The sequence below is a fragment of the Melanostigma gelatinosum genome (assembly GCF_949748355.1).
Source record: "Melanostigma gelatinosum genome assembly, chromosome: 11".
Classification (NCBI taxonomy): Eukaryota; Metazoa; Chordata; class Actinopteri; order Perciformes; family Zoarcidae; genus Melanostigma; species Melanostigma gelatinosum.
Genome location: NC_136644.1, coordinates 13,735,427 through 13,750,132, shown reverse-complemented (window position 1 = coordinate 13,750,132; position 14,706 = coordinate 13,735,427). Strand labels below are relative to the sequence as shown.

At 42.7% G+C, this 14,706-nt stretch overlaps 1 protein-coding gene across 1 annotated transcript in view; it reads left to right on the top strand.

Moving 5' to 3' along the window:
* The window catches only part of maml3 (mastermind-like transcriptional coactivator 3), a 125,402-nt gene extending 111,425 nt beyond the window's left edge, over positions 1-13,977 (top strand). Inside the window, exons 4-6 of the mRNA XM_079279140.1 lie at positions 3,534-3,806; positions 6,790-6,868; positions 9,886-13,977. Of these exons, the coding sequence (XP_079135266.1) occupies positions 3,534-3,806; positions 6,790-6,868; positions 9,886-10,985 (1,452 nt within the window). The 3' untranslated portion in view covers positions 10,986-13,977. The remainder of the gene's footprint in view (positions 1-3,533; positions 3,807-6,789; positions 6,869-9,885) is intronic.
* Positions 13,978-14,706: the final 729 nt, after the last annotated feature.

The following is a 14,706-nucleotide window of genomic DNA, read 5'->3' as shown; positions in this document are numbered from 1 at the left end:
TCTGAATGTGGTTGCATGTATTGTATTGTGTGTGTGTGTGTCAGGCTGAACATTGCTGTGTGTGTTAAACACATGCACACATCGAATAAAGTAGAGACTCATTTCTGCTCCATGAGACAGGAATGAAATGGAAAATCTCTCACACTATTTCTTCCCCCACCCTCTCACTTACACACATGCACACACACATTTCCGCTCACTTCACGTGTAATGTAATCACCTGGGCTCTCCATGCTTCCTAACTCAATAATGCTGACAGCCTCCACCACACACATACACACATGCATGCGCACACACACATGCACACACACAAACAAACACACACGCATATGTCCTCCGGAACAACCTGTGATACATTCACCTCTCCTTTCATTTTATCCGCTCTGATCCTTCCTGCTTCAAACTGATCTATTTTACAATTTGTAGTAGCTGATGCAGTTTCAAACTCTGTTTCTCTGTTCCTCCTGTAGTCAGGAGCAAACCACTGAGTCTCATTAGCTGCTGACCCATTTCTGTTGAAGAGCAAGGAACTCGGGACTGACTCGAGCCAGTCTAAGATGCCAGAACGAAGCGTCTGGGGGGGCGGACAGAGAAACGGAGGCAAAGACAGACGATACTGTAGATGCTCTTTGTTACATTATTCAACAACAGCCATGAGTGAGGACTGGGATAATCAAATATGCACTGATAAACCCAGAAAGAAGAGGTTGAAAGCCAAAGTAAAATTGGAGGATAAATGTGAGTGTGTTTGTGGAGGGTGACCAGGCACGGCGGCCATAACCGCTCCTCCGAGCGCCATCTGCTCCTCGCCGCAGCAACTGTTGCCAGGGTACCTGGTCTCCTCCCCTATAGTCCACCTTTCACTCCTCCTCTTTTGGCTCGTCACCTCCTCGTTTCCTCCTCTTTTTTCTCCCAGAACAAGATCTCCTCTCCTTTTCCCCTCTTTTTTTCAAATTCTACCTTCTCTCTTTCCTCGCACATGTTCTTTTCTTTTCCCTTTAATTAATTTGAGGATACCTGCTTTCTATTCAAGTTGTATTGGCGTGACATTCAATTCAGTGTATATTAGCAACGCTTCAGCAAATTACTAATATCACTGAAGTACTAGTGATCCTTTCCCTCATGTGCTTCTCTCTTTTGCATGCCTTTATTTAACTATATACAGAGTATACATGCTTTAGTTTTAGTCATTTATTCAGCTATAACTGCTAATCTGCTACTACACTGCAACACACACACACCACCTCCAACAAAATCTTTAATTCTCTCAGACTTTCCCCTCCTCCTTCCTTTGAAATCCATCTCTCTTCCGTTCCTTCGTTCCCTGGCAATTGTGCGGACATGACTCAGGGCCCCCTGTCTACAGAGAGGAAGAGAGAGAACCAGAGAAAGAGTGGAGAAAGGAGTTTGATGGTGGGGTATTTAGAGGGAAGGGAAGAAAAGAGTGAGTGGGGGAGAGGGAGAGATCGTAGATCAGAACCGTCATGATTGAGCCATCTGCTGAGAGGAGGCCAGTGATACTCAAACACACACACACACGCGCACACACACACACACACACATGCATGCTTAAAGATCACCACTGCCACCCGTTGGTCATTTTCTGACACTACGCCTCCTCTTTCCCCTCTCTGCTCCTTTCTTACACCGTCTCACTGCCGTCTGGTAAGAACATGCCAACCGAAGGTGAGACACGTAGCTCTGAACATCGATCAGTCTGGTCTGGCTGTCTGGTGAGCCAGTCTTAAGCAGCCGATTCTGTTTGCTCCACGGGTTTTTTTTGTGCTCTAATATATGAGGTGTATCTCCACCTAACTCCTTTCTAAGAAAAGCGGAGCCTCAATACGGATTATGAGGCTTTGGCTCTTTCAAAACATATTGAGTATAGTGATGTGTTACAGACTCTTGCCAATGATACGATGCGCTGCTGTAATCCCGCTTTTGCTGTTTCATTCTTGTTTGTTCTTGCCCTGCAGTTAAATGTGATTTGTTGTACACTGTCTGTTCCTCTGTGTGGCTGTGTGTGTTGTTGCATTTTTACGTGTGCTGTAAGAAATTTGAGCAAAAAACTGTAGTTAGTAGATATAATAAAAGTGTTTAATAATTCATAATTAAGAATCCATAATTAGTCATAATCATAAGGGTTTTGGGAATGCATAATTAAGATAAACATAAAGTGATGTAGGATTAGTAGCTAAAAGAAATGAAGCTTCTGCCAAGGTTGCAGAAGTCTAGTTTATATACTGAAGGATTATCATAGAAGGAATTAAGCAATGACTGAGAATTTGAATGTGTTAGCTGCTCAGGGAGAGAGAGATGTGGAGGCAGGCGTTTACTGAGGTGTGAGAGGAGGTAGCCAATAGAAATTGAGATAGACGGAAGGGGAGGAGTCGCGAACGAATATGTGGGCGGAGTTAGAAGTGTTTTTTCTGCCTCTTTCTAGCATGCGGTTTCCTGGGACGGCTGTGTCTCATGGGACCAGAGGTAGTTTTTTTCCAAAGGGGGTTAATATTGTAATATTTCGTAGGAGTATGTACTCCAATGTTTTACTGTAATCGTACTTTCATCAGTGGAATTAAATTCCTTATAATTGTAAACCAGTCTTGGTAGATTTCGTATTGGAGCGTGTCGACTGCACAAAGCAGCCGGACACACGTGCTCCGGCCTTCTCTCTGTGGGGTGTGAGTTTCAGCCTCGACAGTGCAAACACACTTTACTGGCCTGAATTGTTCTTTCTTCTCCTCTTTTACTGCCGGCGGGCCTAAACGATGTCCAGTCTCGTTCAGCTGTCTAACCTTTAATATATTCATAAACGCTCCCCTCCCATTGGCCAGAGCAGGCCATTTCATCCTATTAGAGATTAGCATATGGCTGAGTGGAGGAGGAAGTGCTCTTTATATGCTAATGAGGAGATAATGTGTGCAGCAAGGACCAACCAATGTCCCATTGGGAGGACTCAGGGTGGCCCGACGAGCTGAATCTTGAGGCAGTCCTGTCTTTATCTTGTATTTCACTCTCATTCACAGACAGCTGGATTGTGTTTTTGTGAGTTGTCATACAGCATGATGGCTCCGTACGGTTTTATGCCTAAATCAGACAAAGGTGTCACTGTGGATGGCAACAATGGTGGGAGTGTTCTGAATATGCATTCTCTCTGTACCTGATCTCATTGTGAGCCATTCACTTGCGATAAAGAGCAGTAACAAAGGCACTGAAGAGGAGGTTTACAGTAAATAGTTTGAAATGGTTTTGTTTGGTTTCAGCCTTTGAGCTTTACAAACATTTAAACAGACTTTAAAGCAACAGTTCAACATTTTGGGACATGCACTTGTTTGCTTTCCTACCGAAAGTTAAATGAGAAAATCAATGCCACTAATGGAGATAAGAGTGGTGTCAATCTTCTCACATAACTCTTGGCAAGAAATCAAATGAGTGTATATCCCAACATGTTTATCTATTCCTTTGACTTGCTTTCTTGATAAGTGATTGTTCAACAGTCCATCTGACCCAGTGGCCCCCTCTTCTCTCTACAGGAACAAGGTGTGGTGGGAATGTCACGACCACCAGGAGCCGTCCCACCTCCTCACCCTGCTGGGGGCATGGCCTCAGGGGTGGGGCCCAACCAGGGGTCAGGACCACCTCCGGGTTACGTGGGCAACCAGCAGCAAGCAGCCATGATGAAACAGATGATGGCGATGGAGCAGGAGAAGAGGGCGCAGATGCAGATGCAAATGATGGAGCAGCAAAAACAGCAGCTCTTCAGAGAGCAGAGACAACAGCAGCAGCAGCAACTACTGGCCGAGCAGGTGAGTGTTTTTAAATCAGTGCGCTCATAGCATAATGTCAGTGTGATGGTGTGGTGATCAGACAAAATGGATAGGCCTCATGCATTCATTTCTAATTTTGTTTGTTCATACATTCCTGTATATGTGTCTGTCTGCAGCTCTAACAAGAGCAGCTCATCCGCTCCTCTTCCTTACTGTTGTCTGGTTGCATGTATAATTACCCTCAACCAGCCCCCTCTTCACTACTTTCTTTTCATCTCTGCAACGTGTGTGTGTGTGCATGTGCATGTGTGTGTTCTTGCCACATGCCGCCTGCTGTGATAATGTGGTGTTTTCTTTTTATTTCTCTCTCTGTGAGGGAATCAAGTGTTAAATAGTTCTGAACTCTGGAGTCACCACCCACTATGTTGGTTTTAATTGGATCTGCAAAAACATACACAGACACACAAATATAGGTGTCTGAAAGGAAACACGTCCTGCTGGGGTTTAGTGTATGTTGCTAAATGGATATCATACCATTTAAATGAGCAACACCTTCTGCTTTCCAGGCACACATTCAGTTTTTTCCATTTAATTTTCTATACCTGCACCACAATTATGGCTACGATAGAGCATCAGGGCTGCCTTACGTTTCCTGTTTCATTATTATTTGTGTAAGAGAGTATCATGCAGATACTGTACACTCATCTAGTCCTGGAAGCACAGCTCTGTCTCGCTACTATACCAAACATCCGTCTCTACTGTACCAAACATATGTCTCACCTCTACTGCATCAAAACATCTGTATGGACCAAACATCTGTCTCACCTCTACTGCACCAAACATCTGTCGTAACCCTACTGTACCAAGCATCAGTCTTAAACCTACTGTTCCAAATATCTGTCTTACCTCTACTATACGAAACATCTGTCTTAACCCTACTGTACCAAACATCGGGCTTACCTCTACTGTACCAAACATTTGTCAAACCTCTACTATATGAAACACCTGTCTTAACCCTACTGTACCAAACATCTGTCTTAACCCTACTGTACCAAGCATCGGTCTCACCTCTACTGTACCAAACATCTGTCTCTACTGTGCCAAACATCTGTCTTACCTCTACTGTACCAAACATCCATCTCTACTCTGTAAAGCATCTGTCTTAACCCTCCTGTAACAAACATCGGTCTCAACTCTACTGTACCAAACATCTGTCTTAACCTTACTGTACCAAACATCTGTCTTAACCCTACTGTGACAAACATTTGTCTTAACCCTACTGTACCAAGCATCGGTCTGACCTCTACTGTACCAAACACCTGTCTTAACCCTACTGTACCAAACATCGGGCTTACCTCTACTGTACCAAACATTTGTCAAACCTCTACTATATGAAACACCTGTCTTAACCCTACTGTACCAAACATCTGTCTTAACCCTACTGTACCAAGCATCGGTCTCACCTCTACTGTACCAAACATCTGTCTCTACTGTGCCAAACATCTGTCTTACCTCTACTGTACCAAACATCCATCTCTATTCTGTAAAGCATCTGTCTTAACCCTCCTGTAACAAACATCGGTCTCAACTCTACTGTACCAAACATCTGTCTTAACCTTACTGTACCAAACATCTGTCTTAACCCTACTGTGACAAACATTTGTCTTAACCCTACTGTACCAAGCATCGGTCTGACCTCTACTGTACCAAACACCTGTCTTAACCCTACTGTACCAAGCATCAGTCGCACCTCTACTGTACCAAACATCCATCTCTACTCTATAAAGCATCTGTCTTAACCCTACTGTACCAAACATCTGTCTTAACCCTACTGTAACAAACATCAGTATTAACCCTACTGTACGAACCACCCATCTCTACTCTACAAACCATCTGTCAGAATCAGAACCGTTTATTGCCATGGTATGTTGAACATACAAGGAATTTGGTGTGACGGGAGGTGCAAACATTTAACAATCAACAACAATCAGTGCAAGTAGAAACATATTAAAATTTACAAGACATATCAAATAAAGTAAGATATAAAATAAATGAAATATAAAATAAAGTGCACAAACGAACAGATAACAGGACTATACTATAAACAACGAACAGATGACAGGACTATAAACAAGTGAGATGTAAGTGTAGTGTAAAAGTGTCGAGTGTAATAGAAGGGATGCAGGGGAGTGACCAGTGGGAATTTGTCCTTAACCCTACTGTAGCAAACATCGGTCTTAACCCTACTGTACCAAACATCCATCTATACTGTACCTAAAACATGTCTCAACTCTACTGTATCAAAACATCTGTATGGACTAAACATCTGTCACACATCTACTGTACCAAACATTGGTCTGTCTTTACTGTACCAAACATCTGTCTTAACCCTACTGTATCAAACATCTGTCTTAATCCTACTGTATCAAACATCTGTCTTAACCCTACTGTACCAAACATCGGTCTTACCTCTACTGTACCAAACATCCGTCTAAACAATACCACACATCTGTGTCAACTAAACCAAACATCTGTCTCACCTCTACTGCACGAAACATATGTCTCTACTCTACCACACATCTGTCTTAATGTATATCTACCAATAGCATTTATACTAAACTAATGATTTGAATGAATTATCTATCAAAATTAAAAGTGAATGAAGGCTTTGCACCCTTCGTAGTATTTGATGATAACAAATCAGGCAAATATGTTTGCCCACAATTAATTAAAATTAAAAGCCTGGTTTTGTTGTTATATACTAGCTCTGGAGCTAATACTTCAGTGTGCATTTTGTTCATGAAATCTGTTTTGTTTAACTGTTCTTTCTGTGTGACCCTTTTTCATGTCTATATCCCATTATGATACCAAATCCTGAATTCATGAAATAGATATGAAGGCATGTAACTCATTGCTAACCTAGACTCTCAACAATTGTGTGTGTGTGCGTGCGTGTGCGTGTGTGTGTGTGTGTGTGTGTGTGTGTGTGTGTGTGTGTGTGTGTGTGTGTGTGTGTGTGTAGCTCCAGCAGCAGCAGCATCTCCCCAGACAGATGGGGCAAGGCCAGAGGAATCCATACCCCCAAGTCAATCAGTACCAAGGTGAGACACACAAACATGTATCCATTTTGTCTGTGCAACAAAGCACACAAGTTGTGCAAAAACCAAAGAATAGGCAGCACCCCAATAGATTTTCTAATAAACAAGGCAATACCTGACCTAAATTCTTCAGCATTTTATTGATGGTCGCATTAGGAAATGCATTTTTGTCATTCAGTTTTTAGTTCCACGAACAAATAGCACATGCACACTTGGTCTGCAACAAGTATGGTATACATGGTTGAGAGCCAAGACATTTAGACGTTTAAAGATTTTACAGTTCACTCTCTGACATATTCAGAAACAGACACTTAAAAACATGTATCCAAACATCAGTTGGCACTCAGATGCTCTTCAGCCTCTTCCTCTCTCTGTCTCTCTCTCTCTCTCTCTCTCTCTGTCTCTCGCTCTCTCTCTCTCTCTGTCTGTTTCTCTCTCCTCTTTCTCGCTCCCTATGAAAAAAATAAAAAATAGAATATTCGTGCTCTGCCTGTTACCACGGCAACTTGTCTGTCCTGGATCCCCCAGAGTTCCGGTGAAGTCAGAGAGATGGATGAGAGGAGGGAAGTGGGAGAGGGGGAGAAAGGGGGGAGGCTGGCAACAAGAGGAATTGGTAGATGATCCGGTAGGTAGAAGGAGAGATTGGGAACAAAAAGAAAGAGCAAGAGGAAGATGAGTGGGTGAGAGGATGATGGAGAGATGAAGATAAATACAGCGAGCGAGAAGGAGAGTCAAGTCGAAAACCATTTGTAGCCACAAGAGAGTCTGTCTGCAAGTCTAGGAGATAATATGGAAAAGAAGAGGGGGCTTCAGCATTCAAATCTGGGCTACAAAGATATCGTTCAGCTATCCAGCAGTGTGTCAGTGATTTTAAAAGCAATGATTGCATCACCTGCAATCAGAACGCAATCATACTCACAAAACTTACATATGAACATGAAGTTATATGTGGCTATTGTGTACTTACTTACGATTCTGGAGTGTGTGATACTCTTCGTTCTGACCCTTTGTTACTGTTCCAGTCCAAACTGTGAGGTGAGGGATTAGTGGATGTTTATTAGAGCAGTGATTCTCAACTGGTGGGTCGCGACCCACTTTTGGGTTGCGGACCCGTTTTCAGTGGGTCGCGGGCCTTTGCCTGACAAAAATAGTGAAGAAGGCATTTTTTATGCAGCGGAATTATGACAGCATTTACGGCACTTGTTCAGCGGTGCAGGAAAAACACAGACCAAAGCTCAGCCAATCAAATATGGGTATTCTGTCAAGTTTCCTGACTTGAGTGAGACTTGGGTGAGACACATGGGGGAGAGACGAGGACATATGAGCAGGGCAGGACTGTTTATTGAGGTGTGAATCGTGAAAGTCAAATCATAGGACGATCTCCAAAAGAGAGAAATGGCCAGAGAGACCAGTCATTAGACTCTGAAGAATTCACCGATATGAGTCTGTCCAGTCAAACACTAATTTCTCTTTTTAGAAGATGAGAAAAATATAATATTATGGCTTTTTCACTTCATCCTGAATGAACTGAATTTAAAGCTGCAGGGTAATTCAGTGAAAATTATTTTTGCTAAAATGAATTTCGTTAAGTAATTCATTTTTTAATCCAGTCGTTATTTTACTTGACATGAGAAGAACATTTATTCATGTATTTCTATGTATTATTTATAATCCATCCAGTTCAATTTGAAAAATGAGAATAATATTTGTTTAAATATAATTGATGTGTACTTTCTTTATTTGATTTGACAGTTGTTTACTACACAGAGACGTTACTACTGCTAGACTTCTTGAACATAGATATACCCAAATGATATATATATATATATATATATATATATATATATATATATATATATATATATATATATATATATATATATATATATATATATATATATAGTGCTGGGCAAGTTAATGCGTTAATTTCGCGTTCACGCATTCATTCATTAACGCCGACAATTATTTTATCGCGCGTTAACGCATTTTTTAAATTTATGATACTTTTTTTTATATTTTAATTGAAAGGCAAGAGACAATACATATACATAACAACAAGAGGATGACAAGAACAGTGGGATAAAAGCCAGCAAACATCCTATAGTCAGTTGCGGTAAAGTCAGCAGACACTCAGATCTCCGTGGTTAACTCAGCAGACACTTACATGTTAGTGCACCTATATGCTGAAATTCACGGTAAACGCATTTAAACGGCACAGATCGGGAGCGAGCGAAGGACTTTGAAAGTTAGCGGAAATATTAACGTGAGACAACATCCGGTTTCTTCAGACGAACATCCGGTTTTCAGAATAAGATGCCAACAAAGTATGAATTATATTCACATTAAGTATGAAACATGCTACCTGCATCTCGTAAACCAAATGTTATTGCCCTTTTGTTCATATAGCAGTACTTTTAAAATAACAGTGCGCAATACACTACTTTTGAATTCATTATTGAACTTTGCCATAACAATGCGATTAATCGCGATTAATCGCAAAAAATCCATACGATTAATCGCGATTAAATATTTTAATCGTTGCCCAGTACTAATATATATATATATATAATTTAGGTCGCGGGTCCCGGCTTGTCATTAAGGGGTGATGGTGGGTCCCGCAGCCAGACCAGTTGAGAACCACTGTATTAGAGGATTCAAAGCCATTTCCACGCTAGCAGACTTCCTCAGCTCTGCCACTACCCAGGTTCTGAAAGGAAAGAAATGTGGAAGTGAGATGCTGGCTGTGTTAAGTTTTATTTTAGCATTTAACTAAATTGGGAGGGAAACATTTGTCTTCAAAGTAAACAGGTTGTCACAAAACATAATCTTTGCCTCAGCACTGACTTATCAGTCTTACATGCTATTTGGTGATTTAAGTGGATCTCGTGTACATGCTTTAAAGCTGTTTCATGAAAGTCCAAGCTCCTTTGTGATTTCTGCCTCCATATGCATGTTTTACTCTTTTCCACCTCCATTGTCTCTGTTCTCTGGTTTCAACTCCTCCGGTTCTTCTCTCCTAGGTCCTCCTCAGGATCTGGCATCCAGAAGCCAGGCTCTCCAGAACATTCGGGCCGCCCGTCTCCTACAACAGCAGCAGCAGAACCAGCAGCAGATGGTCCAGATGAGTTCTGTTCAAGGACAGGGGGGCTCTGTGGGACCCCAAACTGACATGGGCTTACCCTACGGCAACCAGGGGTCCAACCAGGGTTCCTTGTATGGGCTCAACCCCTCCATGAGTCAAATGATCCACCAGCAGCAGCACCAGAGCCAAAGTGTCCAAGCCTCCATGGGTCTTCCACCACAGCACAACCCCGCCGGAGGGCCGCCCCGGCAAGCAGGTGCAGGTCCTGGGGTTGGAGGTATGCCTGGAGGCCCCGGAGGTGGTGGAGCTGGAGGATATGGAGCACAGGGGATGTTAATGAACTCCATGACCCAGCAACCCCTCAAAGGCCCTCCCAAAGCCCAAGCACAGAGACTGCAAAGCATGCTGGGAGCAGGAGGAGGAGGCGGTGCAATGGCGGCGGGTGGCTGGCCGCAGCAGCAAGGACAGAGTCTGCAGGCCATGGGGGGAGGAATCGGAAGGACTACAGGGGGAGGGGGCGGAGACATGGTAGCGTTCAGCTCCACGCAGGGTTATGGGATGCAGCCGGGTCAACCCCCGCGTATGACCAAGCAACACTTTCAGGGTCCGGGCCAGGGTATGAGCCAGGGAATGGACCCCAGAGTGGGCAACCCTGCGCCCGGTATGGCAGGCCCAATGATGGGCCCTCACATGGGCGGTCAGCCCAGGACCAACCAGCCCCGGCCCATGGTCATGAACCAGGGAATGAACCAGGGGATGATGGGCCAGGGGATGACTGGGATGGGGGTATTCGGGCCGGGCTCTGGGGGGCCGGGAATAGGGGCAGGGGGAGGAGGAGGAGGTGGACCCTATGGACCAGGGGGAGTCGGGGTTGGAGGTCAGCCACCAGGCTACCAGAGGACAGCCAATCAGGACATGTCATCCTATGGATATGGGGGCGGGCCCTCAGGGGGAGGAGCCTTTGGATTGGGCGATGGCTCAGGGGCGGAGCTGGACTCAAGCGATGGTTGGATGGAGGAGTTCTTCCCGAACCAATAGCCAACGGAGAAACTGGAGATGAGTTTTTACTGGATGAACTAAACATTAAAGTGGGACAAATGTTAAAACCTGAGAAAGTAAAACAAAAAGGATGACATGATATGGACTGGCATGTTTTGTTTTTTGTAAAACATGAGCAAGGTTATAAATGAGTTCTTGTGTTATGGTTAGTGTGTGTGTGTGCGCGTGATGGAGAGAGTGAACATTATTTCTTGTGCATATAAATGAAAACCCAATATAGAGATTAAGAAGTGTGTTTCATTCGTTTCCCTTTTTTCTCTACGGAATTCATTTTTCTCATGTTCAAGTGTTTGAAAGCGAGCCTCGTTTACACAGCAGCGCTTTGAGCCTGAGCTTCAGCAGGGGCTGATTGAACACTGCAGACTGATGAAGGGGAAGGAAGACATGTTCTCAAGACAGCAATTTATTTGTGTTTGTGTGCTTCTGCCACCCAGCTCAGTGCTTCAGATCTCTCAACTATGCGAGGAGCTGAAGGGAGGAGAAAGCACTCTCAGCGCTCCCATTTCCTCCCTTAGATTTGTGCCCCCCATATCCATAACACACACACACGCACAAATCTGTCGCCTTCGCGCTCTCTTCACTTGATCTCTCTCTCTCCCTCTCATCCTCCTTCACTCTCTCTCCTCCCGTCTTTCCAACCCTCTCTCCAGAGACTCGTTCCTCGCTCTCAACACTCCTTTCTCTGTTTAAATTCTGAACATCACAACAGAACAAATGATGTTCCTCTACTGTGCCACACAAGCGTACTCCGTCCTCCAGTGCTTTTGCTAGGCAACCGACCTGGGTGGTGTTTTTTGGGGGTTTCATTTCCTGCGCGTGGCTGTGGATGATGGGTAGGCATGCAGAGGAAGACAAAGAGAGTGGAAAGCAGAGAAAGCGGGAGATAATAGGCAGCTAAAGCAAGCACTTGGATTCAAAAGCTCATGCACACACATACACATATACAAACACACATACAGACAAATAAACATCAGCCTGGGAGGGTGAGCGAATGTGTGAGAGACAGCTAACGGAGCTAATATTGCATTAAACCCTCTGCCTGTGTGGCACAAACCACATCACATGCATCAGGCTGACACAAAGCATAGCGATTGCTGGGCACTGAATGTATTCAAGCACCACAAGTGACTTCTTCTTTTTAAGGAAAAAAAAGCTCATTGAAAACCCACCCACACATTTTGTTTGTTGCTGTGTTTTATCGCTAACAATGATGCTGGTTGTGTCTTTGTCAATTAAAAGGGAAAAAAAGAAAAGAAAAAAAACGGAAAAATTAGCCTTCTTTTAGTTTGTGTTGTCTTTTGAAAATTTGTTTGTCCTCCCGTCTTGCTGCACAACCTTCCCTCGCATTGTGACACAGCTGGTTGTCAATCACCGTAGCCCTGCTTTACATCGTGGCTTCTCTTGTACTGCAGCTGTAAAACGCCCTCGCTCCAAACTACAACGTAACTGTGCTATACTGTAACACTACTGTGAAGAAATACGAGTTCTCCCCTTCCAGCGCTTTACAAGGAAAATGAACCACTGCTAAGCCTTGAGTTTGTTTTGTAGACATTAGAAAAACTTCAGACAGCTGATTGAACCTAAAGGGTGACGACGGTTAGCGCCAGTTAGCATCAAAACAATCAGTATTATCACTGAAGTCAGTGTCTCCCCGTCTTTGAGCTTACTTCAGTAAACTTTAGGCTTCAGGCCTTATAGATTTCATTCATCAACAACAAGCTGTCCACTCTTCTGCCCTAATGGTTGCATAATAAATATGTGTTTTAATACTGTAGTCATTGGTAAGACAACACCATACTTCTCCAACTGTTTTGTAATCTCGGTTAAAAGATGAGTGAACGCGTGTTTGTACTTGCATTACTTTGTATTTAGCTCATCAGACTGAAAGTTTGGGGGATGATGCTGTAATCAACAAACCAAAAAGCCTTCTTCTCTGTAAACTATCTCCTTGCCATCAAAACATTTGTCCTCATGGTCGTTGATGTTGTATAATCCAACCCTTTTAAATACAAATTTGAACCACCACGCCCATCGTCCTCTAAGTTTTGCTGCAGTTGGTAGCACCCACGGGTTTTGTCATGTTTGGGGAGCAGAAAGTCCTCAGTCTCACTGTGTGGAGTCTGTAGGTCAACAACAGGCAGACGTTTAGGGATGTAGCATTCCCCAGTTTTATCAGGGGGAGATGGTGAAATATATTACAACTTTTTGTCAGTGTCTAGATAAACTCTTGGATTGTTTGAGCCTTCCTTGTGCACGAAATGCAGTCGAGCTCTCACCGCTTCAATGGCTCCACTGCTCATGCTTCCAAAACTTTGATACCGCTCCAGTGCTCCAGGCCGGCTCAAATAAAATTTCAGTGTCAGACCAGTCAAATGGAGGCGGTGTGTAGGAAAACACCTGAGGTTTACCTCTCCACACAGGAGGCAGGAAGGTAGGGAAACACTTCTGGGTCAGTGTTAAGGTCACAGCTTTTGTGACCTTTTTGTCTTCAAAGTAGGGTTCATGATATGGTTTGAAATCCCTTCAGGAAGGGAATAGAAGCTTCCTCCAAATATCATTATGTACCGGGACCAAGTCTGTAGACAACATTTTAACAAAAATTGTTGTTGATGTTTTTTTTTTATTTTTTATTTGTTGTTTTTTTACTGGTGCTGACATATATGTGATTATGAGAAAAAGTATATAAAAGATAATGGCTATTTGTAAATATGTTTTTACAGGTTTAAATACACCAGATAATACAGTCTCTACTCTGTAAAGAATTTACTGTTTGTTAAAAAATAGAGAAGTATTTTTATTTTGAAGTTTTTTGGTTTCACGTTTAACCCATCTGAGCTATGCCATTGCACTTCAGACAATGTCTTACTACTAATTTGTATTGTAAACCTCCTGTCTTTTTTGGAATTTTTTTCATTTGTTTTTTCTAGTTTGAGATTTGACTGTTCTAAAGCAGTGCTTATTTCTTTTTATCCTGTACAGAATTCTGAAATGTTAACAAAAGAGAATTACAAAAAACCTTTTTTTTTTTCTTTTTTTTCAAAAAGATACAATAAAGAGAGACTGTTCTCGCTGATCATATTAAATGAAAGTTTCTGTTATTTATTAGGTTCATATTTTAAATGCAGACATAAGACCACGACTGTGCCCCAAAAAACAAAGTCAAAAATGAATACATAAAAAATATACATGAAGTTCGCAGCTAAATGCTGACAAAGTTGGCCAGCCAGCTACTTGAAAGCTTTTAGTTTAGTTTAACATGAAAAGAAAACATATTAAATCACACACATATCATACAATATATCAAGGATGACACATTATTTTATTTGTTTATTTATTTAGCAGGTGTAGCAGTTGGGTACTCTCCGTTGCGTTGTGTTTAATTCAGGACACGATATCTTTTGATGGCTCCAACCAGATGTTTATTCATCGGACAGAATATTGCTGGTAAAAGACAGAACAGCTACAGTGACTCTCATAGACAACGTTGTGGTCACAAGCTCCAGAACACATGAAAACAGCTTGCTTCAGACTAGTTATACATGTAAATAAAATGACATTTCAGTGCAATATACCTGGTAAAAGACAGAACAGCTTCAGTGACTCTCATAGACAACGTTGTGGTCACAAGCTCCGGAACACTGTTAAATCAAAAGGGACAAATACTTAAGCTAACTGTTGTTAGCATGTTATTCATGCTAAA